This window comes from Bipolaris zeicola (genome assembly GCF_000523435.1).
Source record: "Bipolaris zeicola 26-R-13 unplaced genomic scaffold scaffold_198, whole genome shotgun sequence".
NCBI classification, from domain to species: Eukaryota; Fungi; Ascomycota; class Dothideomycetes; order Pleosporales; family Pleosporaceae; genus Bipolaris; species Bipolaris zeicola.
In genome coordinates this window covers 13,501-37,183 of record NW_006912247.1, presented here as the reverse complement: position 1 = coordinate 37,183, position 23,683 = coordinate 13,501, and the positions used below count along the sequence as shown (strand labels likewise).

The 23,683-nt window shown below is 50.1% G+C and overlaps 13 protein-coding genes across 13 annotated transcripts; 9 read left to right on the top strand and 4 right to left on the bottom strand.

Moving 5' to 3' along the window:
- Positions 1-247: 247 nt before the first annotated feature.
- COCCADRAFT_8169 (uncharacterized protein) lies at positions 248-807 on the top strand (the record flags this gene model as incomplete). The annotated part of the gene is made up of 3 exons (XM_007717835.1): positions 248-402; positions 451-525; positions 576-807. 3 exons carry the CDS (start codon positions 248-250, stop codon positions 805-807), a joined length of 462 nt encoding a protein of 153 aa, XP_007716025.1.
- Positions 808-2,579: 1,772 nt separating this feature from the next.
- Positions 2,580-2,732, bottom strand: COCCADRAFT_105971 (uncharacterized protein; the record flags this gene model as incomplete). Its single annotated transcript, XM_007717851.1, has 1 exon — positions 2,580-2,732. A coding segment is annotated over one exon (153 nt), but the record flags the coding sequence as incomplete, so codon positions are not given.
- A 62-nt stretch (positions 2,733-2,794) lies between these two features.
- Positions 2,795-3,160, bottom strand: COCCADRAFT_76514 (uncharacterized protein; the record flags this gene model as incomplete). The annotated part of the gene is made up of 1 exon (XM_007717850.1): positions 2,795-3,160. A coding segment is annotated over one exon (366 nt), but the record flags the coding sequence as incomplete, so codon positions are not given.
- Positions 3,161-4,128: 968 nt separating this feature from the next.
- COCCADRAFT_105918 (uncharacterized protein) lies at positions 4,129-5,023 on the top strand (the record flags this gene model as incomplete). The annotated part of the gene is made up of 2 exons (XM_007717849.1): positions 4,129-4,745; positions 4,798-5,023. 2 exons carry the CDS (start codon positions 4,129-4,131, stop codon positions 5,021-5,023), a joined length of 843 nt encoding a protein of 280 aa, XP_007716039.1.
- Positions 5,024-5,596: 573 nt separating this feature from the next.
- Positions 5,597-7,705, top strand: COCCADRAFT_105975 (uncharacterized protein; the record flags this gene model as incomplete). Its single annotated transcript, XM_007717848.1, has 1 exon — positions 5,597-7,705. The coding sequence occupies one exon, from the start codon at positions 5,597-5,599 to the stop codon at positions 7,703-7,705; it is 2,109 nt and encodes a 702-aa protein (XP_007716038.1).
- A 198-nt stretch (positions 7,706-7,903) lies between these two features.
- Positions 7,904-8,683, bottom strand: COCCADRAFT_39996 (uncharacterized protein; the record flags this gene model as incomplete). The annotated part of the gene is made up of 1 exon (XM_007717847.1): positions 7,904-8,683. One exon carries the CDS (start codon positions 8,681-8,683, stop codon positions 7,904-7,906), a length of 780 nt encoding a protein of 259 aa, XP_007716037.1.
- A 1,250-nt stretch (positions 8,684-9,933) lies between these two features.
- COCCADRAFT_105965 (uncharacterized protein) lies at positions 9,934-10,170 on the top strand (the record flags this gene model as incomplete). Its single annotated transcript, XM_007717846.1, has 1 exon — positions 9,934-10,170. The coding sequence occupies one exon, from the start codon at positions 9,934-9,936 to the stop codon at positions 10,168-10,170; it is 237 nt and encodes a 78-aa protein (XP_007716036.1).
- Positions 10,171-10,440: 270 nt separating this feature from the next.
- Positions 10,441-11,274, top strand: COCCADRAFT_8163 (uncharacterized protein; the record flags this gene model as incomplete). The annotated part of the gene is made up of 1 exon (XM_007717834.1): positions 10,441-11,274. The coding sequence occupies one exon, from the start codon at positions 10,441-10,443 to the stop codon at positions 11,272-11,274; it is 834 nt and encodes a 277-aa protein (XP_007716024.1).
- Positions 11,275-13,032: 1,758 nt separating this feature from the next.
- On the top strand, positions 13,033-16,632 carry COCCADRAFT_8162 (uncharacterized protein; the record flags this gene model as incomplete). Its single annotated transcript, XM_007717833.1, has 5 exons — positions 13,033-13,541; positions 13,586-14,874; positions 14,924-15,295; positions 15,353-15,573; positions 15,631-16,632. The coding sequence occupies 5 exons, from the start codon at positions 13,033-13,035 to the stop codon at positions 16,630-16,632; spliced, it is 3,393 nt and encodes a 1,130-aa protein (XP_007716023.1).
- A 353-nt stretch (positions 16,633-16,985) lies between these two features.
- On the top strand, positions 16,986-18,535 carry COCCADRAFT_8161 (uncharacterized protein; the record flags this gene model as incomplete). Its single annotated transcript, XM_007717832.1, has 2 exons — positions 16,986-17,188; positions 17,260-18,535. The coding sequence occupies 2 exons, from the start codon at positions 16,986-16,988 to the stop codon at positions 18,533-18,535; spliced, it is 1,479 nt and encodes a 492-aa protein (XP_007716022.1).
- Positions 18,536-18,716: 181 nt separating this feature from the next.
- Positions 18,717-19,055, bottom strand: COCCADRAFT_39992 (uncharacterized protein; the record flags this gene model as incomplete). The annotated part of the gene is made up of 3 exons (XM_007717845.1): positions 18,717-18,804; positions 18,868-18,977; positions 19,041-19,055. The coding sequence occupies 3 exons, from the start codon at positions 19,053-19,055 to the stop codon at positions 18,717-18,719; spliced, it is 213 nt and encodes a 70-aa protein (XP_007716035.1).
- A 398-nt stretch (positions 19,056-19,453) lies between these two features.
- Positions 19,454-23,037, top strand: COCCADRAFT_105940 (uncharacterized protein; the record flags this gene model as incomplete). The annotated part of the gene is made up of 2 exons (XM_007717844.1): positions 19,454-19,588; positions 19,639-23,037. 2 exons carry the CDS (start codon positions 19,454-19,456, stop codon positions 23,035-23,037), a joined length of 3,534 nt encoding a protein of 1,177 aa, XP_007716034.1.
- A 289-nt stretch (positions 23,038-23,326) lies between these two features.
- Positions 23,327-23,632, top strand: COCCADRAFT_105961 (uncharacterized protein; the record flags this gene model as incomplete). Its single annotated transcript, XM_007717843.1, has 1 exon — positions 23,327-23,632. One exon carries the CDS (start codon positions 23,327-23,329, stop codon positions 23,630-23,632), a length of 306 nt encoding a protein of 101 aa, XP_007716033.1.
- Positions 23,633-23,683: the final 51 nt, after the last annotated feature.

Here is a 23,683-nt window from a genome sequence, read left to right as displayed (position 1 = left end):
AGACCTTTCTCGAGACAAGGCGATTTCAAGTTTGTTGTCCCAGAATGCTGGACGCGATACTGCCCGCTCTCAGAAGCGACATAGCACAATTTAGAGTGGGCAGTCTACGAGTTGCCCACCCCATCACCCTCGAACGAAATCGTCTCAACTGCTCCCAACACCTGGGCAGCACCAAGCTGCCTCGTACTCAAGTATAGTTGCTAAGAGCTGTCACCAAAAAACCAATCCCACACCACCTCCAGCAAGTATGATCCCGCCGATACCAAGTGCAGTCGAGCGCATCTTGTTCATCCTCGTACTGGCCATATCGATCACAAACATCGTCCTCGGCTTTGCGTCCAAGAACAAGGAGTCTGCTCTACACAACATCTCAGGAAGTTCATTGCCATTGATCACCGACATGTATGTGCTTTTTCCTGCCCCGTGCCGCTGCCTGTTCACTCCGTTCAGTCTCCTTGCGATCTGGGTACTCTTCGGCGTTCTATACACCAGCATCACACATCGTTACACGCAGTCAAAGCCTTTGTAAGCCGTGACTATAACTCCTATACTATCTTAGTATTGACCACCATCAGCCGGGCAGCCACCAACCTAGCTACCGCACTCCTGATGACCGCCTTCTTCATATCGTACCTCAAGTTCGACCTTTCTGACTGGCCCATCTGGGGTCCACTCGCTATGGTTCTCGGTGTTGTTGCTAGAGCAGGTATGGAAGCAATCTACAGTAGTGCTGACTGCGACATGGTGAAAGGCTTCTGGAATAGCCATGCGATGACATGCCTTCAGCGGTCCCGCTCCGTCGAGTAACGTCCCATACTCCTCTTGGTTGGTAAATGCGCGAGCAACCCTCGTCCAGTCCCTGCTATGACGATTAGCTGTCAGGATGCCCCGGCCCGAACCGAACGCCACACTGTTTACTGCGCCTTATTAGCCACCTCCGCCTTCCTCCGCAACGATTATATGTACAAAACAACCAAAATTCTGCCATCCCCGCGCGTTACTCACCCGGCCATATTCACGTGCGCACAGGTCGCGAGTGGCCTCTTCTCTTCTTCACTTCTACGTTACCCTTACAGCATCAGCATCTGTCCATGATTTCACGACTTTAAAAATTCAGCGCACCGTTGGAAGAGCATTTCGTACAGTTGCATGGAACGGCGTTTGCCTCGGTCTCTTTGAGAATTCCAGCATACCGATGTCTCGGCACATGGTCATGTTCTGCATTTTAGCGATTTCATTTGCATGCCATCCTGGTACTGTTAGAAAGAAGCTGGGCTTGGCTAGATATGTTTCTCTTGAGACATAGATAGCTTCGCTGCTGGTTAAAATAACAATAAATATTAAAACTGCATCTACTCCGTTTGATTGCAGTGATTGCTCGCTGTAAGCATTGATAGGCTATTCGAAGATCAGTCGTGATACAAGGCAAGGTACCCTCTCCTCAGACTTAGGTCTACACTTCCGATAGTGCTAATATAGGCCAGCGATATATACTGTTAGGAAGCTAGAGGTTACATTAGCTGCTCTACACTCGTCAATAAAAAAATAGCAGTGCAGGTAGACTTCAAGATTAAGCAGGGCTTACGTTATATCATCGATACTTACCTAAACCAAGAAGCTTAGCGTTGTCGCACTGCTATAGTACTTACGGGAAACAACATTTACACTCTTTTCTTAACCGTATAAGGATAGGGTTAGAAAAGCCAAGTTAAGACAATATATTTAACTAATAATTTCTATTATATTTTGGCTGATATATCACGTCTTTAATACAATGACCCCGCTGTGTAACTTAAAAGTTAAGTGGAAAAATATTACAAAAATAATCTAAAAACATACGACAGCGGGGATTCGCTAGTGGTCACCCACCTAACTACTAATCCGCCGGTAAACTGCTTATATATGCCAGATCGGACGGGATGGCTAGCTCTCAGTTTCCAATGGTCGTATGTGCCAGTAAGAACAGGGTTTGTACATCAAATGCGCAGTTTTAAGATTTAGGATAGGGTTAGGGCTAGGGTTGGGGTTAACGTGATGCTAACCCTAACATCCAACATCACGACACGATACACGCCAAAACCGCACCACACTCGCTATCTGCACACGACCGGTCACTTTCGAGCGCGCTAATACCACCAGAATTTCATGGAGAGAAGGTTGAATCGCTGTTTGGGAGATGCGGCAGGGGGGTGGGGGGGGGGGGGGGGGGGGTTCAGAGCCTCTGTGGGTCTCAGGGACGACGGATTCATTATCATACGCATACCTCAGATATATCTAGTTTGTAGCCATCTTGATAACAAATAAAGAATGAGCAACTAATTATCTATTGTTATATCACCCGTACCATGGCGCAAGAAAGCCTACCAACAGCTGTGCTTCTAGAACTTTTGAAACTCCAACTTAGGCGCACTGACTAAAACTCGATATAAGTGTAGCTAGCTCGTCGAGCCACTGTGCAACCGTTTCGCGAGCGTAGAGTGTGCTGTCTGCCCTAATCTCCACTTTTAGCTGATGTCCTATTGGACTCGCCAGAATGACAACCGCCTCATCGATCTTTTTTGGCTTTGGGGCTGTTCGCACTACAGAATTGCAAGCGACAAGAAGTACCGGCAACCAACTCCTTGCCATCGCCCCCGATACGGATAAAGTTGTCTTCGGCGCCAATGTCGAGGTCGAGGTCGCGGTCGCGAGGGAGCGCCGATATCTATAGGTTCTGGAGCAGACTCTCTTTGGTCGTGATGGGCTGGCGCTTCTGCTTCTGCTTTTGCCTCTGCTTTTGTTTGCGCACGGCGAGCTGTTTAGCACCAATGGCCCGCAGCTTCCGCTGGTCAGTTTTGCCATTCTCCGTCAACGGAATGTGGTCGACGGCCATGTATGTAGACGGCATCATGTAAGTAGACAGGACATGGGCTAGGAGTCTGTAGACATGGACGAGGTCAATGTCGAGGTCGAGATTGCGCGCTTGGATAAAGGCAACCAGGCTGCCACCCAGCACATCAGCTACCACGGCCTCTGCATTGAGGGCGCGACGGACGTGGTACTCGATATCGGCAAGCTCAACGCGCTGGCCACGGATCTTGACCTGTGCATCGCAGCGGCCAATGTAGATGAGAGAGCTGTCAAGATTGCGGCGCACCAAGTCGCCGGTCTGGTATAGCCGATGGAGATGAGTGGACGGGTCGGTCCGCTGCCGCCAGGGTGGAATCGCTACTAATGCATCATCGATGGGGGACGATTCGAGGTATCTCTACCCACCTCTTGGCAACCCAACTATACACCTACCTCTACCCATTTACCACCGTAAATAATCTTATTTAAGAATACTAAACTTTTAGCATCTAATAGTCACCTATACTGGCAAAATCGAAATGAGAGTATGTTATTATTGAATAAATAAGAATATAAGAGACAGGCCAGGTATGATTGTTCAAGGGTGCTCACGTGATGCTATCGATAACTCCAACACAGTAGCTTAGTACTGCCGCACTACCGCAATACCACACGCGCGGGGGAAGATATTTTTATTCTTTCGCACGTTGTATACAGATCGTTGAAAAATGAAAAAGAAGCTACATGATGTATTATCGGCACTGCAGAATCTTCCTATGCTCGGAGTTAGGTATGTAAAGGAGTAGATGCGGAGTTCGCCCATTACAATTATATGCAAGAGAGATACAATAGAGAAGGATTGGTTCTATGTAATCGAGAAGCTTGGAATTTTTGCGAAATAGCTCTTGGAGAGCCTACGAAGACTGGTGATAGTAGACGCATATCTCTCGCTCTCGCGGCCGACGAACAGTTGATTCCCATCGGTTGGCACTTCTCAAAGTACGCAAGGCAGATTGGTCGCAGCATCAGAGGTGAGTGAGCAATAGTACGGCATGGGGTATGCACGCTGTAGGGCTCTTGGCGGGGTAATGGACGGGGAACGCGGGGCCCAAGCTTCAGCCCACTCGAAGCTGATAGTTCTACCATTCCGTACCGCACCTAACAACTAGGCAGCACTCTCAGCCTTCACCCGCCTTGATGGTATTTAGTCCTATCATTCGGACATCACAACGACTACAACGACCCATGGCCAGCGCATATTACCTCGCAAAAAACTCATCAACTCGCTCTCCCACAAGGATGGCAATCACGTCTCTTGACGAGATTCCAACCTTGTCGCTGCTCTATAAACTCAAAAAGATAAAACCCGAGAACAGGCAGCCTAAGGGTATACCGTCTACCACTCTCAACGACAAAATCAGCATAATTCGACAAGACATAACGACCCTCGCTGTTGATGCCATCGTAAACGCCGCGAACTCGAGTCTTTTGGGTGGCGGCGGAGTGGACGGTGCAATCCACCGTGCGGCTGGGCCCAAACTAATTGAAGAATGCGAAACACTCAACGGGTGTGAGACTGGCAGTGCCAAAATCACCGATGCATACGAATTGCCATGCAAGAAGGTCATCCACGCCGTCGGACCAATATACTGGAAGGTAGGATCTAGCGCAGCGGAATTGCTGTCCGGTTGCTACCGAAGGAGCCTCGAGCTGGCTGTCGAAAACGGTTGCAGAAGCATTGCGTTCGCTGCTATAAGCACTGGTGTCTACGGATATCCAAGCCACGAGGCCTGCAGCGTTGCGCTAAAGACAGTTCATGACTTTTTGGTCAAAGAAAGCAGTGCCGAGAAGCTCGACCGAGTCATCTTCTGCAATTTCCTCCAAAAGGACGAAGATGCTTATTTCGAGCAGGTTGCGTATGCGACTCTTCTATGACTTTTCATTACTTGATACTGACTATCGTCGTAGTGACTACTTCCCTCCCGTCTCCGAGTCAGAGCTTCAGGAAGAGCACGCTACCGAGCCTCATGCGCTAGCGTCACAGCTTCCGGATGCTCCGACTATCGATCCTGCAGAGGCAGCAGACTCGGAGCAGCCATCATCCAAGAAGCAGAAAACTGCTGAAAGTGACGACGAATTTGTAGTGGTGGACAAGCATGATATTGAGAATGACATGTCCAAATCGGGATTGTAGAGCACCGGAACGATGTGGCTTGTCTACTGGGAACCCTATGCGTACTATTACCGGAATGATGTGATGTAAAGGGTCATTTAGGTGCAATAAGCATTATCGTCTCTAGTGTACGAGGTAATTATACCTACTTCTTGTATTACAAAATTAAGATACAAGTACTACTTTAATAGGTTATGATATATTCTGCGTGTCATCTTATACTCCAACTCTAAAGTATATATTGTTCTTCACATATGTGATTGATCTCTTGAAAGAACTAATCTTTAACATGACTTCACAAAACGATCATAATGGAAATCTCTACCGATACTACTTCGAGCAGGACTATTGTTAGTCGCACTACTGCAGATAAGATACAACTAGACCTAAGAGAACTAGCGCCGACGAGAACAGATGTTGTTCTTCTGCTGTCCACGCTAGTACTTATTGATTACTTCCAGAACTATGTGCGGGGTAAATATGGCTTAGAGACAACGCTTCTTGTTATTCAAGACGTTTACGGTCTCGCCACTCCAGAAACACATGTAGCTATCTGCAAAATTCTTTGGCCCACTATTACCGATACCACCAATCATGTCACGACGACTTTTCACGGACTCTGCCCTGCCTCCTAGAAACAATGTGGGCTATTACACAAAGATAGTCGCCAAACACTTTTTTGTTGACGTTCCCAAACGGATACTTTCCCCTTCTGAGCAAGAGTCTCCGGCCTTCACCTTGGATAGTAACCACAGTGAGCTTGCAAAACTGGACAAAAAACGAAATACCATTACGACGAGCTCCTATGTATATACCGCGTTGCCTAACCCTATGGAAGATTGTAAATACATTCGCGTCCTAGAGCTACTTCCTGGAACGCGACAGGACGATATCGCATGCCGGCTTCTGCAAGCAGAGCTGCGGGAGGGGTTGAAGTACGAGGCACTATCTTATGTCTGGGGAGATATGAGTCAGACGACGCCTATCCAGGTGGACGACCTGACCTTGCAAATCGGCGAAAGCTTGCGTTCAGCTCTACTGGAACTTCGGCGCCCTACCGAGTCTCGCATTTTATGGGCGGATGCAATCTGTATTGATCAGAGCAACATACACGAACGCGCGAAACAAGTCGGCATCATGGGTGACATTTACACACAAGCTACACGCACAGTTGTTTGGCTCGGACCGTCGTATGAGTATGTCAACCTCGCCTTCGATTGTATCACAACTTTGGAAAGCGAAGCCCTTGCACACCAGCAGTCTAGCGGAGAAGCTAAGGCTTCAACAAAATCATCTTTAGATGCTTCGCGAACTAAAAAGGAACGTGAAGACTTGCGTCATGGCTGCTATATCCTCGGAGAATTGGCTCAGGTGGATTGGTGGACACGTGCTTGGGTTGTGCAGGAAGTATGTCTCGCGTCTGAAAAGATCATCATGTGCGGCCAATACCAAGTGGACTGGAAGCGTTTCATGAATGCTGTAGAATACGGAACACTCGAGGACAAATTCGACTCGAGAATAGGTGGGATCCGCGATGACTGCTTGGAAGGTCTTCAGTCCATCAAAGAACTCGAGGATAAGCCATTGGAGGGTAACATAGCAGGGCAATTGCTTCGACTACTGACGTCCCTGAGACCGAGATTGGCAACAAATCCTCGTGATAAGGTATTTGCAATCATGGGGCTGCTAAAGGGCAATCGTCAGGACCTGCATATCGTGGTAGACTACACCGCTTCCGTAAAAGAGGTCTACTGTGCAACGGCAGTGGAAATCATACGAGGGACCGATAATCTCGACATGTTCAGTCATTGTATCCACACTGAGGCCCCAAGCGAGGAGGAAGCTTGCTTGCCTTCTTGGGTCCCCGATTGGAACATCTCAGAAACAATGTGTATGCCCTTGATACGAAATGGCTTTGACGAGTTACGGCGTTACGAAGCTACCTCGGACTCGACAGCGCATGCTCAGTTCTACGATGAGCCAGATGTCGTGGGTGTGACTGGTCAGCTTTTAGATGTCATTGCTGAATACAGCGATTTGCTTATCATATCCGATGACGTCGAGTGTAACTATACAGAAGAGGAGGACCCTTCGTTGGGGAGAGTGTTTTTCGAAATCGGCTGCGAGTTCTGGAAGATATACAAGTTATTACTTTGTATCGTTGATTTCTACAACGTATTCCTCACGTGGGAGAATTTTGCCAATTGCCAGCCGTGTCACATGTATGGCACAGAAGACGCACAGCCATCCAAGAAGATGTTTTGGCAAACGCTTTGCACAGGGCTGCTTGACCCCAAAGGTGAAGACAAAATCGAAACCTTATTCCGTGAATGGCGCGCCCAATTATCGCCCATCAGCGGCCTTCGGAAAATGAAGGTCTCGAAATTTCCAACTTTGTTCAAAACGCTAGGCTTGATGGGTTACTTTTGGGCGACCTGGAAGAGTTATGGCGCTTTTAGCGAAATGATTCCTCATACCAAAGGAAGAAGACTTGGGAGAACAAGATCGGGTTGGCTTTGCTTACTACCAGCCCATGTCCAGGCCGGCGATAAACTGATCCTGCTTAAAGGGGCGAATGTGCCGTTTGTCGTTAGACAGAGAAAAGATGGATATTGGCTCATTGTTGGCGACGCTTATATCCATGGAATTATGCAAGGGCAGGCGTATGATGCCGATGCTGGCATGTTATTAAAACTCAAGTAGGCCAATAATTCCTCAAAACGATATATTTTAATCATGTACTTTTACTTCCTAGTTTCATCGTAAATATTGGATTTTTCCCTTTTCTTAAACAAATGTATTTTAGAAGATTGAAGCCGAAAAGCAATCTATACCTGTAGAACTTACCGTTGAAAAACAATATCCTCTATGAGCCTAGAACCTTCTTTACACCCCAGCATCTCAAGAGCCCTTAGGACGCATCGAAACCTTGCCTTGCGGCGCCTGAGCCGCCGTCTCGCCCTCGGGATAATGTACATCCTGAGTCGAAATATTGTTGCCATACGACGGAGCCGGAAACTCTGGCATCATAATAACAACACCACCCTTCTGCGCCGCCGCATCCGCCTCACCCGCAACAAGCGTATGAGAACCATTGTTAATATCGTTTGGTTTGGAGATAGCTGGAAGACCTGCCGTACGCTCAACGTCTCTAGTCTGGGCATCGGACGAGGCCTTCTTAGCGCGAGATCGACGCTGATATGCTTGGACGCAGGCGCCGAGGAGGCCCAGGGAAACCATGAGGCCGAAGAGGCCGCCGGTGACGCCGAAGAAGATCATTACATCGATTTTGAACTCTTTGGGGTCGGTTTTCCAGTTATCGGGCTTGGATGTAGGTGTTGCGACTGCAGTGTCAGTGGGTGTTGAAGTGGCTGTCTCGGTGGGTACTGCGGCCAAAGTCTCAGTGGGTGCTGCAACTGGTGTCTCCGCTGGTGTGGCATCGCTATACAAGAGCCATGAAGGTTCTACCCAAGTTGGGTTTGAGGGAGCGGGCAGGATCGAATCTTCCTGCAGCTGGGCTACGATGCCTGCTTGAGTGAACTCGGCGGGCGCCTCGATGGTGCTGGTCTTGACAATTACCTTGGTTACCTGAGTGGGCTCGGATGTCGCAACCCGCATAAGCTCGGATGCTATAGCTTGTGTGGGTGCTAGAAGGACTAGCGTCATGAGAGATGGTTGCATGGTTACGGTGGTGTTGGGTGTGCTGAGGTCTTAAAGGTCAAGTAGTAAATTTGCGTTCTTGTTTGCCTTGCTCCGTGAGGTGCTGATGTGGATAATCTTGTGGTGAGTTGGAAACGTCAAATTTATATCAAGATGTCACGCATTGTATAATCAGGTGGGTTGAAGCTGTTCGCACACTTGGTATCTGGGACATGTACAACGTTTAGCAGTGAAATCAAGAACTCATTTGAACAATGTTGCCTCTGGAGTTCGATTACGTTCCAGGTGACTTTTCCTGTATGGCAGGCATGCTATCTTACGCGATTCTTCAATGTAAATATATGCATGTAGTTTTCCCTACTGTTGCCTGATGGCAGCTCGACATGGATTAACATTCCAAGCAAAAATACATTCACTACTCTTCGTATATAACACCGAGATTCTCTGTGAACAAAAAATACCAAGGCTTTTGTCACACAGAAATAGACTACCATACATAGAGTTTTTTTAGTCGTTCCCCACCCGTTGTGCAGGTGCAGCTTTTGGTCTTGAAAAGGTAGGGTTCCCCGCTGTAGTAGGGCGGTGAGGTGCACACCGCTTCAAATAAGGCGTTCGACTACAAGTCTTTTCAACGATACCCAGTCAGCTTCACTTTGCATACCTTGGGTAAGACAGCTATCGCGACGGCTAATCAGCGATTGGATCTAAGCGCATAGCGATAACAATGCTAGGTTGCGATCAACATCTTGGGATGAGATGGTAGGGACAGGTATTGTTCGGACAAAAGCATCAAAACATCTACACTACCGGTGGTGTTGTCGTTGGATTGAATGCCAAAAGCTATATGTAGTAGGTTGTACGGCTTTATGTTTGATATGGCTTCGTAAAGCCTTGTAACAGCGGCTGACACCCTCAAGTGCGGAGTTGGTGTCGTTTAATAAACGAATCACTTGGCTGCGTTTTGCAATAATTGTTATCGCCAAATCAGAGCTGGGGCTGTAATGCGGAGCGCGTCGTCTAACTCAATACGACGTGAAAGGATGGCACCCTTTCTCCGGCGCGTGCATTTTTTGTTTTATCGCGCAGCTTGTTGCCTCAGACAATGGTTGGCTGACGATGAGCCGTGTCTGGGGTGACGGCGGTGGCGAGAGGGTAATGGAGGGGGCTGGCGACGTCATGAAGTTTTTCCATATCAGCACCGCCGTCTCCGCCCATCAGCCCCCATTTCATTTGCTCCCAAACTTCCTTCTTCCAACTGATTGTCCAGCAGCATGTCTAGCAGCGCGTCAGAAACCGTGGTTGAAAAGTATCGCTACGAAATCCTCTTTGGCACGTGGCTAGCCGTCACAGGAGCGACATTTCTGCGTATCAAGCGACAGCCGTACAGCACCCGCCTGAAGATTGAGCAGTACGAGAGCATCTTCAAAGGCACTTCACTCAGCGCCGTCCTTATCGGCATCGGCATCACCCCCGCACGCAGCACCGCAAGGCGCTTCACTGGCAACTAAGAACCAGGCCGTGCTCGGAACGGGCCAGCGAGCATCTCGGGCTGAGGAGAGAAAGATGAAGACATTTGGCACACACAGACACGGTTGACCATTGCTCACAATCGCCAACATCCATCTATATTTTGTTTTTGTCGAGCTGGTGCTGGTGGAGCAATCGGATGCGTCCCGGCTTGGCATTTCCCCGCAACTTTCACATGCGAACACACTCCACCCCGTCTTCTGGTCTACAGTTCCTCCAAGACGCGCATCATCATCATCACCACCAACAACATGTTGCTACGCTTGGGCTCGCTGAGCTTTGAGCTCAGCATGTGGAGTCCCGTCTATGCCGTCGCGCCCTTTGTCTTGCTCTCCATATCCATCCCGCTCGCCTTCTTCGCCCTCGTTACCACGTCCATCGCCATCACGCTTCTGTCGTTGCGCGCATTGGCCATCTACTTCCGCTTGGCCGTTGCCATTGTAGGCGCGTGGCTCTCTCCGTTGCCTCCATCAAAACACAACCCTCTCCGTCGTTCTCGCCCCGTACCCGCGTCAGCCCGACATTCACCAAAGAGCGTGCACCAGCGCTCCCGCCGTACCAGTATCACCGGCACAGCATCCATCCAGGGCCCTGGTGCCTATTCTGCTCAGTCTACAAACTTTCTTCAGCGAAAGAACAACTCGCTTACCGCTCTGATCGGTACCAGCGAGTTGACGCGAGATTTTGAAGGCGTAGGTGGCTGGAGAGTCGCAGGTGATGACGATGAAGAGGCATTGTGGATGGGCATTAACTCAAGACTCGAACTACCTGCCGAGACACCAACCAGACGGCGCAGGTTAAGCTATACGGGCACTGCCAGCCCAGGTCAGCGATTGAGCATCGGATCGGAGATCTTGCGGATGAGTCCGGTGCAAAGCAGATCGAGGACACCCGTACGTTTTGTGCATGACGATGAGTATGGCTACTTCCCCCAGCAGCCCATACCAAACAACACACGCTTCAGCCACAGCCCAGACACCGCCCACGAACGCAAGAGACGAAAGAGCACTAGCGCGAGTAGCACGTCCAGCAACACGTCAACTGGCTTGACAATAGCAACAAAGCATGCAGGAGAGAAATTCTGACCCGAGCAACACATGCAAGTTGTGTTCTCTGTCATCCAAGGAGCCGGCTCTTATTTGCTTTTCATAACGTGTTGATAAGGCAGGCTTCAAACATGAATTGCATCTCAGACATGAGCGGCATTGAGAATACCTTCTTTTGGTCGGCGGAAAAAACTACCCTATACAAGCCAATATCTTCCCCTCTCTGCGCATTGCAAGGGAAGTCAGTTTGTACAGCAGGCCTTTCTACCGTTTTGCCAGCGAGTTGTTCGTTGCTGTAAGACGAGAGCTATCAGCTTATAGTGTCAGCTTGAACCAACCGTTAGCATACAGCCAAGCAGAGGAGTAGTTTTCGAATCGGTTGCAATTTGTCATTATCGTGGCGGCTTCCTCAGTTATCTACTTATCACGATGAACAGATCCCAGCGCCAAACTTAGCAGGCTGCCATCGAACAAGGGATATGCAAGTCGACAGCCAACATGGGGGCAAAAGATGTCCAACATACAGGATAAATAGACCTTTGAGGCTTCGCGCAACGGCGGGCGTTTCTGGCCTTGGACCAACTTGGGGAGAAACGAGTTTTGACTCGAAATACATAATGCAAATATCAAGAATTGATATTCACAACACATTGATCAGGAACTGATATTCACAACGCATTTTCCAGAATCGTCTTGACGATTGCGCTTACTGCCATCCGCATGTCATTCCGCTTCAGCTCAACCTGTCATAAGGTAAGATCCATACTTCTCCAGCAGCCAATGAAAAATGTCTTTGCGACGTTGCAATCCTTCCCTGACGTCTCGTGCTATCTTCCAATTTGAAATCTGCCAACTGTACAACACAGCTCCAGTGTCTCATTGACGCTTCGTAAATCAGGATCCCCGCAAATCTGCCTCGGTCTAACCCGCCGGCGTGCTGAAACGTCTTCGCTCCCAAGGCTAGCTCAGACAAAGCAGCATATCTGTGTATCTGGAACAAAATGGCGCGACGGGGTAGGCACATCAGTACGAGTCATCGCAACCAAAAGGATCAACGTTTTGTTAGCGCTGGATATATGCAAAGATCACTAGCCTGATTAGGGCTTTTGCTGATATTTCTTTCTGGATTCGTCCACAGGTACGGAGCTTTACTGACTGGAGCACGTGTTGCAATAGAATCAGTCATGCAAGGGTTGTGCATGTCATTGACTGGGTAGCGTACGTTTCAAGATCGTCGCATTAGCGGACGGCTCCACCACGGGATCTTCACATCCACTAGGGCAACCCCGGAAGCCAGTTAAAAGTTGCACGTCCGAGTGTCAGGGCCATCGACAGAAACGCTTCATCGCAATGCGCAGGCTCGGCGATGTGATCTGTTCTGTTTTCTCGGTAGACTTGTGCCGACTCCCATCCCCAGGTAGATTAGCAGAATGCATGGTTTCCTAACCAAAATTGGTCAGGTCATGGAGCTCTTTCCGGCGGATTTTGATTGACAAAGCAAATTCCACATATACCCAGCGTTGTAGGTGGACCATAGATGTCCTCACCACGCTACGCGCTGGACATGGAGCCGGGGCGTTTCTAGTTTCATGCCTAGAATGTTTCGGCATTACTATCCTTGACAGCATCACCATGTTCACTGGTGCCGGCATATACTAGGGCCAGGCTACCAATTGGCAACACTGCACGTCTTCCTTGATGCCATAAGTGATGTGGCAACTTACCTGCAGCAACATCGTCAAGCTTTCTTCCCTTTTTGCAGATGTTGTTGAGATACCCCGTTAGACTGTTTTAATAATGTTTTCTTCTATTGCTGGCAAGTTTGCCTGGTGCCTACTAGCATTTTCGGCGATTTTCTTCCTATCATACTCTTCGGCTGGCTTCTGGATCAGCGGGCAGAGTCCAGACACTACCGGCGATTACCCACACAGCCTCGCGGCTATCTTTTCCACGAGAACCCTCGATTCACTGAATCAAGATCCACAATTTCATGACGCACTACTATCACTCACGGCGATAGTCGCACATTCTTCCGCGGACTTGGGAGGAAGGTTTGGATGGGAAGAACTGAGGAGCTTGGGCACGAACCTGACAAATGGGGTTGGCCGTATTCGCAAGAAGCAACAACACAGACGTAAACGGCAAGATCCTTTGGCAAATTTTGGCGCATCCTTGGATGACTTATTGGGTGGTTTAGGTTTGGGAGGGAATTCGTCATGTGGACTAACAAATATCCTTGGCTGTCTGGGAGACTCACTCACTGATTCACTTGGTACACCTGCTCTCTTCTTGGGCATTGGTCTTGGGTAAGTATGCTAGCATATAAACAGGCCAAACTAACTCGTCACAGTATGGGAACAGCCACTGGGCTCAACTTGACTGACGCGGAGGAAGCTAGTGCCATAGCCAACAGTATCGTGACTGCGTACAACTTGTCCGCGACTGGAATAAACCTCGCGGCTCAGCAGTTGGGAAATGGGCTATCGAGGCAACTATTGCCTGCAGTCGACAAAGGAAACGTTCCAGTCGGTCTGGCAGCATATGCTCTTGCATCTGGAGTCGGCAACGCAACAGCAGTAGGCTTGGGTCTGACAAAAGAGCGGTTTCAACCATCACAAGATTCAAGCATCGTAGGGATAGCAGGTAACCTTGGCTTGGGAGTTGCAATGCCACTAGTTGGCAAAAGAGATCTCAAAGCCTCGATAACCAGCTGGACCAACAGCTCCACTGCTTCGGAACTGATACAGCGTCTTCCCCGATTTGCAGCCGCAGCTGGGATTGGTTTAGGAAAAGGCATGAGAAACGGATTCGGCCTGCATAAGAATAACAACAACAACAACAACAACAACAACAACAACAAAAATAAGAACAATGGAAACAATGGTGACAACAGAAAACAACACAAACGGCAATTTCAAGACGATTCATTGGATTCTCCAAAGTTCCCCAAGGCTGTGAGACTATTCGCCAAGGGTCTCAGTCAGTCGTTTTTTGAAGAAAGCGACTTTTCAGAAGTCAATGCTGCCATGAGAGCAGCTTTGTTTAGTTCAATCGATGTTCCGAAAATGCTTGGATCTATAGCGGCGGGAGCTGGAGCCGGTATTGGCACGGGAATCGCCGTCGGGTTGGACATCAAGACTACCAACAGCACTTCGACCATTACCGGAGATATCAGCAGCGAAGAGGTGCAAACGGCTTTGGCGGCTGAATCGTTCACACGGAATTTCTTCTCAAACTTTCTTGAGAACAGTTCCGCCATACAAAAGGCTAAGAAATTGATTACAGACAGTCCACCACAGGCATTTAAGGGCTTCAATGCGGCCAAGGCAGCGGAAGGCTTAGGTAGGGGCGCAATCGAGGGCGTCATGACTGCCATGTCCTCATGTGGAGGGCTCAAAAATCTCATTACCGGTGATTTTCCGGTCGATGCATTTGGGAAGGTGCCAGCGTTGGGTCCGACACAATTCGACGACTCCATCAACGGTGCTGCTGTTGGCTTCGCGCGGGGTTTATCCGGCAAAGCAACTATACTCATTGCGGATGTTGCACGAAATCTTACAGGAGGGTCACAGGCATCAGAAAATGCTCCTATGGGTGAAAAACGTAGCATTGTCGATGAGGATGAGGGGGCCAGCGTAGGTGGGTCTGTACGCTCAGAGATATTGCACCGCTCACTAACAGGATCCAGACAAAATCAATCTCCTCTCCACTCGCCAAGCTCAATCACCCGATGGTGCTCAAATACCCTTGGCGATCGATTCAGATACGGCGCAGAGAGGTGCGCAGAAAATCGTTGATTCTCTAACTTGCCAGGGCGTTGGCGGCATCATCTCGGCAGCTATGGGTTTCATGTCCACGTCAAAATCAGAGGTTGACATGATTGAAACAGCCATGGGCCAAGTAGGAGTTCCACTTGATCCCATGGTCTTGCGACTTTTGCCTCAAGGACCAGTCGTGGTCACATCCGGAGGCAACAACTTTGAAATCAACGCGCAAGAGAAAAGCCTTAGGATCAATGGACAATCAACGAGTTTATTTATTACACTCACTTGGCTGCACGGTAAGCCTTCAAAAGACGGTGCCACGGAGAAGGATAGCGGCTGATATTTGACTCTAGTAATTTTTACAAGCCTCAGCTTTCTCCTTTTTCTACCACTGTATCTCATCTTGGGTGTAGTATGGCGCTTCTCGGTTCTCATAGGCTACCCAGTTGGCGAGATGAAGAACCGGAAATGGCGTATGGGTTTTCTGACCATGTTTGCTGTTTTTGGTACTATTGGCATCATCTTAGGCATTGTCGGTATGGGCAATTCCGGCCATTTCAGGGACACGCACGGTGTAAGTGCCCCTCATTACAGATCCCACAACAAGCCATTGACTCAATTATTCAATCAGATACTCGGCTTGGTCTGTCTTATCATCATCTTGCCTACCTTCGGTCTTGGAGTCGCCCGCCTACGTAGTACGATGCCACATCCCTCACCCTCGGCGTTTGTAGGGCTCAAAGGCCCTATCGAACTTCTCAAATCACCACAGCGTATTTATTTCTTGAGCGGTTTCAGCATAGAGCTCATTTTGATCCTGGGCCAGTTTGCTTTTCTCCAGGGGTTCACGACACTTCGTACCATCTCGCTATGCATTGTAGATGCATTCTTCTCTTCCGACTCTTCTGCGGGGATCGTTAGCATCCTGCTCGTGGTACAAGTGAGCGCTACGGCATTGGTAGGTATCAGAGGATGGGTAGAACAACATATTGCCAAGAACGTTAGCGCGGGAAACTCACCCAGAACTGAGTCTTCTATTTTCAACCCAGGGAGACACGACACGATGGCGACATTTGGATTTGACAAAAAGGATGCTCCTGCGGCTTTCAACCAGGCCGTAAGAAGGCGGTCGAATTTCTCGGGAATAACGGAAGATCTCAAGGGCTCCGAAGACAGTGGCATTGGGGAGCCGTTCAATTTCCGCAAAGAAGGCAGCATTGGCGAGCAAGGAGGAGTACAAGATAAGGACAGGGACGCCGTTGGGCACTTTCTCTCTCCCGAAGAACGGGATAACTATCAAGAGCGTGGCATTTATAACCCCAAGACGGGAGGGTATATGCAACAACAACAAGCCATTACCAATGGTGATTATTACAACAGCCTAGCTGCATACGGTGAGCGACGGCCTTCGTCTGGCATATTTGACCCGCAGCTCTCGCCGAGTCCACGAATCATGGCGACGGGACCGAAGATGTCCAATGTGTCGACCAAGGACTTGTGGCCGCCTCCCATGCCAGAGTCTGAGCGGCTCTATTCAAAGGCGAGGGCGGCCAATTCGGTGAGCAGTCGGTATAGTCGGCCGATTGATGGAAATGTCCCTGTGAGGGACAGTTTTATGGGATTTGGGGCTTGAGAATGGGTGTACGTAAGGGAAGGGAGGATAGACAGCAGATATACCCAAGGAGTTTAGATAGCGACTGTGCTTTCAGTCGAATGTATATGTATAAAATGAAAGTATATTTCTAGATGGTACATATGTATACATTCGTACGTACATACACTACCACGTATCATACGGCAATGTAACTTGATAAAGATAAACGACATGGGATGTTGAACGAGGTGACGGAACCCTGCATGGACCCGCATGTCCCGCCCGCATGGCCCACTCGTCCCGCATGAGCTTGGCTGAGCGTCGCCCACAAGTCCATTGGGTTGCCTCGTTTGCGACGGCACCCTGCGTGCGAATGTTGCCGTTTTGTAGCCATGGCGCAGGTTCAACGGCCCCTTATTATTCAGTCCCAAGTCATACGGCTCTGCTGCCCACGCACGGCAAGGAGGGCGAGTAACGCGCTGTCGGCACGCGGGAGTCGACACCAGAAGCTGCACACCAGGACCGTCACCGACAGGGACATTTCGCATCTGGCGAGCCTGCCTCTCTACCCAATAACTCTGGCTGATCTTGTAAAGTAAGATACTGATTCGGGTGGGACTGCGCAACAAAGGCTGGCCCAAGAAGCTGACATGGCGCACGCAACAGACATGGACGACCACCGCTCACAACCCAGCAACTCCTCCAGTCAGCCAACTTCACCCTCTCCATCCTGCCCGCCCGCCTGGCCCATCGCATTCAGTCGCTGCGCAACCTCCCGTTCATCGTCGTGTCGAACCCCCATGTGTCCAAGATCCACTCCAACTACATGCACAGCCTGTCGACATTGCTGCCATGGGCCGAGCAGGAAATCAAGACGTTAGACGAGGAAATCAAATTTACAGAGGTCATGGCCGATCTGGTGCAAACACACGCAAACACCATCAGCATACTGGCAAGAGGCTTTTTGGAGGCGAGAAAGTACATCAGCCCAAGCAATGTCACGCGCTTTCTCGACGAGCATCTGCGGGCCAGGATAGGCACGCGACTGATTGCAGAGCAGCATTTGTCACTGCACTTCTCCAGCCAGCCCCACTGCGAAGTAATGCACGATGTCGAAGACAATCCAGGATTCATTGGCGTCATCGATACCAAGCTGAAACCCGCACGCATTGTCCATCATTGCGCTAATGTGGTGGGTGAGATTTGTGAGCTCAAGTACGGTGTGCGGCCAACAGTGGTTGTCAATGGCGAGCCCGGATATGAATTTGCCCACGTGCCTGTCCACCTCGAGTACATCATCACTGAACTACTCAAGAATGCCTTCCGTGCGACTGTCGAGAGCGGCATGGAGCGTGAGCCCATCGAAGTCACCATTGCCCCACTACCCGAACTGCTGCCAGAGGACAGAGTTAAGGATAGTGGAGAGGGGGAAAGCATACGTGATCATAAGATTGACAATGACAGCCAAGGAAATGTAGACAAGGCATCGCATCGCTTGAGCGACAACCCGTCGCCATCCCCGCCTCCGACGGCTGCCGATATCCTTCCTCTCAAACACAGCACGCCGGGTGTGACGATACGCATCCGCGACCGCGGCGGGGGTATCTCGCCTGAAAACCTCCAACATATCTGGGACTACAGCTTCACCACGTTCAACGACGCGCAAGCTTCGTCTACGCTGTCGGGAGGTTCAGTATCTTCGGCAAATGGCATGGATGCTCTGAATGCCTTCTCGGGGGCTGGCGGGGATGGGGCAAACAGTCTGGCAGGACTGGGATATGGGCTGCCACTGGGCAGAGCCTATGCAGAATACTTTGGAGGGGGTATTGCAGTGCAGAGTCTGTGGGGGTGGGGCACAGACGTATATCTCAGCCTGAGGGGCGTGGGCCGCGTAGACAGTGTGCAAGAGGCAAAGGCGGAGGCTGAGAAGAGGCAGCGATAAAGTACACATGCGCATAACGTGCTTGACAGACTACTGACTTGTCGTAGATGGCGGTCATTATTACTATGTACTCTGTGCAGTCATGACGGTCATGCAGCATGCCATGAGGTATCGCTTGGTTGTTCGCATTACATTTGTATCTTTGCCATGGTTATCAGCGGCGCCCCGTGTACGACACGCTCTATTGCGTACGGACCTCGGCGTCCTTTTCTACAGTAACATGCTCGTTGGACTCGAGAGTCGACACGACGTCGTCTGGGATCTCGGCGCTGTCCGGATAGTCAGCTTATTTGTCTCGCTCGTATAACACCGAGGGACCAGTATGGACGTACGTGAAACCCTTGATGAGAGTAAACTCGTTGATGATCTTGCCGCCCTGGTCGGTGACCTTCTTCTTTGCGGCCTCAAGCTCCTCCTTGGGAGCGTCCTTCTTGAGGGTGATCTTTACAAGCGAGTGTTAGCATGTCATCCTTTCCCCCAACAACATGTGGTGGGGGTTACTTGCGTTGAACTGGGCCATTTTGAACGTGTTTTGTTTGCTGGTGAAGAAGAGTAAGTGAGGTGTATATGTATATGTGTTTGCAGTGTTGAGTAGTGGTGAGAGGAGACAAGATAGACAGAGCAGAGGCGTATCAGCGGCTTTATACGCAGCAAGCCAGTCCTACAGCCTTGGACGCAGGCGCTGGGGTGATGACGTGCGCTGGCCGGGCCCCTCCATGCATCCACACATCCCACCTCGCGCCTTATCGATAAGCGCACCCCTGCAGCCGCCGCTTAGCGTCTGTCTTGGCGCCGAAAAAGTTGGGATCGCGAAAGTTGCTTGCCGCTCTCAAACTTCCAAAGGCTGCGCGCAACCAATGCGCCTCTTGCCCACATCGCCACTCTTTTTCACTGCACGCACCTAGTACTACGATTGCCATGGCGGACCAGCAGAGTAATCGGCCTCATCGGCCCAAGAAAGAAAAGAAGCCGCATACGGGAGATAGAAATCCCAAGGCATTTGCATTTGCTGCGCCGGGCAGACTGAAGAAGCAGGCTGCACGATCTTCAGAAGTATGCATGCTCACACACACATCCTGTGCAATTCAAACTAATAGTCGCAGGTCAAAGAAAAGCGCCTCCATGTACCGCTTGTTGACCGTCTCCCGGAAGAGGCACCCCCAATCGTCGTCGCCGTCGTTGGTCCTCCAGGCGTTGGAAAAACAACTCTGATAAAGAGTTTGATCAGACGATATACCAAACAAACACTGTCTACGCCCAAAGGCCCCCTCACAGTCGTCACATCGAAGCGCCGACGCCTCACCTTCATAGAATGTCCCGCCGACTCCCTCGCCAGCATGATCGACATCGCAAAGGTCGTCGACATATGTCTACTGATGATTGATGGCAACTACGGTTTTGAGATGGAGACAATGGAGTTTCTCAATGTGTTGAGCGCCAGCGGTATGCCCGGAAACGTTTTTGGTATCTTGACCCATTTGGATCTATTCCGAAAGCAAGAGACACTTAAGCTACAAAAAAAGCGGCTCAAGCACAGGTTTTGGAGCGAGCTGTACCAGGGCGCCAAACTCTTCTACCTTAGTGGTGTCGTCAATGGGCGATACCCCGATCGCGAAATCATGAACCTGTCGAGGTTTTTGAGCGTGATGAAGAATCCTCGACCGTTGATTTGGAGAAACTCGCATCCCTACTGTCTTGCAGATAGGTTCCTGGATATCACGCCCCCGACTGATATTGAGCAAAACCCAAAATGCGATCGCACCGTGGCGCTGTACGGTTACCTGCGCGGAACAAACTTCCCAGCTGGACGCTCAAGAGTACACATACCAGGTGTGGGCGATCTTACCGTGAGCTCGACCGAGGCGCTACCAGACCCTTGTCCCACACCGTTTGCAGAAAAACAGGCTGAAAAGGTTTCGGGCAAGAAGAAGCGCGCAAGACTGGGCGAGAAGCAAAAGATTTTGTATGCGCCAATGTCTGACGTTGGCGGTGTGCTTGTCGACAAGGATGCCGTTTACATTGATGTCAAGACTGCGACATTCGACCCCGAGGCAGACTACTCTGAAAAGGGACTTGGGGAGCAGATGATGATTGGTCTCCAGGGTGGAAAAAAACTGTTAGGTGAAGATAATGGGAACTTTAGGCTCTTCAGGGATGGCGACGTAGTCGACAACAAGAATCTCGACAATGACGACGACGTTGCAGATACTGGTCGAAAGTCACAACGGACAGCTAGAGCAGCGGATGCGGACGATGTTGATGATGCAGATCTTGAGGACATCGACAGTGACGACGAAGAGTTGCAGCAAGATCACAGCGACGCAGATGACGACGAGGATGACACTGGATTCCTCGAAACCCGGCCGCCTCGTAATGATCTCAAGCTTGGACGCAAGGAGAAAGAAGTCAATGGCGATACAAACGAAGACGTGGCATTTGCGGACAGTGACTCGGATCTTGGTTCAATATCTGGAGACGAGAACGATCTTGATGGGCTTGAAGACGGCGACTTTGGTTCAGAAGAGTCAGACGATGAGGATGCTGAAGATGGTGCACGCTGGAAAGCCAATCTACGGGAGAATGCCGCCAGAATACATGGGCAGAGGCGGCCCTACCGTGTCACTGACCTTGCAAAAATGATGTACAACATGGATCTCGCGCCACAGCAAGTTATTCAAAAGTGGAGAGGTGATGAGAAAGAGGAGGATATTGAAGACGAGGATGAAGACGAGGAGGATGGCTTCTTCAATAAGCGAAAAACGGACGATGCTGCCAACGCCGAAGACCGATATATTCCCAAGTTCAACTATGAAGAGCTGGAGGAAAGATGGGAAGACGAGGAAAACGTCGAGGCTTTGATGAGTCGCTTTGCTACTGGTCACATGAATGGTAAGGGAGGCGATGATGGAGAGGAGGGTGATGACTTTGAAGGCTTTGATGAAGATGATGAGGGCGATGGAGAATTTGAAGACTTGGAGACTGGCGAGAAGCACGGAGGCGAGACTGAGAAGACTGAAGCCGAAGCCGAAGCCAACTCCATCGAAGCAGAGCGCGAGAAGAATGCACGACGGAAAGAAGAACTGAAACTTCGATTCGAGGAGGAGGACCGAGAGGGCTTCATGAACGACAAGTCAGACGGTCGAAAAGAAGGTGGCGAAGAAGAAGAGTTTGGCGAGGATGACTGGTACGATGCTCAAAAGGCCATGATTCAAAAGCAGCTTGACATCAACCGCGCCGAGTTCGACCAGCTCGATGAGGACTCACGCGTCCGCGTTGAAGGTCACCGAGCAGGCACATATGCGCGTATCGTGCTCGAAAACGTGCCTTGCGAGTTCTCGCAATACTTCAATCCCCGCTTTCCTGTCCTAATTGGCGGTCTCACACCTACAGAGGAGCGTTTTGGATATGTGCAAATACGCATCAAGCGACACCGATGGCACAAGAAGATTCTCAAGACAAACGATCCCCTCATCTTCTCCCTGGGATGGCGCCGATTCCAGACCACGCCCATCTACAGCATCTCGGATTCACGAACACGAAACCGTATGCTCAAGTATACACCAGAGCATATGCACTGCTTCGGTACCTTTTACGGGCCGCTTGTTGCTCCAAACACGGGTTTCGTCTGCATCCAGAGCTTATCTAACAAGACACCTGGATTCCGCATCGCAGCTACCGGCGTAGTACTCAACGTCGACGAAAGCACCGAAATCGTCAAGAAGCTCAAGCTCACCGGCCATCCCTACAAGATCTTCAAAAACACGGCCTTCATCAAAGACATGTTCAAGTCGGCCCTCGAAATCGCAAAGTTCGAAGGCGCAAGCATCCGCACCGTCTCCGGTGTACGAGGTCAAATCAAGCGCGCCCTCAGCAAACCAGAAGGCAACTTCCGTGCCACCTTCGAGGACAAAATCCTTATGAGCGACATCGTCTTCCTCCGCGCCTGGTACCCCATCAAACCCCACCGCTTCTACAACACCGTCACCAACCTCCTCCACCCCGCCTCCCCCACTGACCACCCTGGCGAATCCACTTCATGGACCGGCATGCGTCTCACGGGCGCGGTCCGCCACGAAGCCGGCCTGTCCACCCCCTCTGAACAAAACAGTGCCTACCGCCCCGTGGAACGCCAAACCCGCGTCTTCAACCCGTTGCGTGTGCCTCGCAAACTCGCCGCAGACCTCCCCTTCAAATCCCAAGCCGCAGTCACCAAACCCCAGAAGAGTGCCACGTACATGCAAAAACGCGCCGTGGTGCTGGGTGGCGAGGAAAAGAAGGCCCGCCGCTTGCTCAGTCAGGTGGTGGCGATTCGCAATGACAAGGTTGAGCGGAGGAGAAAGAAGCAGGATGAGCGCAAAGATGGGTATAGGAAGAAGGTCGAGGAGAATGCGGAGAAGAGGGCTGAGCGGGAGAAGAGGGAGAAGAACGAGTATTGGGCTAGGGAGGGTAAGAAGAGAGCGAGGCAGAGTGATGGTGGTGGGGGTGGGAAGAGGAGGAAGTAAGGAAAGTGTTGTTAAAATGGGGCGTTTCCAAATTACTTGCATTTGACAAAAATTATTATATACTAGTATTGACCGTTTTGTATCTGTTTGCTTGTAGAATCGATGTGCAGCATATCATATCAGCAAGCAAGTGAGAGCACGAGGGGAAATATCCTCTGTATTCTTCTTCGCCTCTTCCTTCAACCGCCCATTACACAATATATACACACTCACACACGACGTCGTCATCATCATCTCAAACCAGGCCCATCTGCTTCTATTTCTTCACCACCAAACTACAAACCAACCAATGTCACACTATCCCCTGACTTCACCCGGTTCCAAGTACAAACAGCCAAACAAAACAAAAGACCCTTTTGCGTCTGTCTATTATGCATTCCATCACGCCGCCCAGATGCGAGAAACAACAAGAAAGAAGAAGAAGAAGGTGGTAACCAGCCCTGGACGAGCCCTGGCCCAATCCAACCAGACAAGATATATAAAATGCATAAATATGCTCCCTTCCTTCCCTCCCAATGATTTCCAGTCACCCCTAAAAGAGAGGGGGAAAACGCCCAATTCGCTTATGAACCCAAGAACCTATGCAATTGAATGAAAGATGAAGAAAAGCTTTTAGTTTCGATTAGAGAAAGAAAGAAAGAGAAAA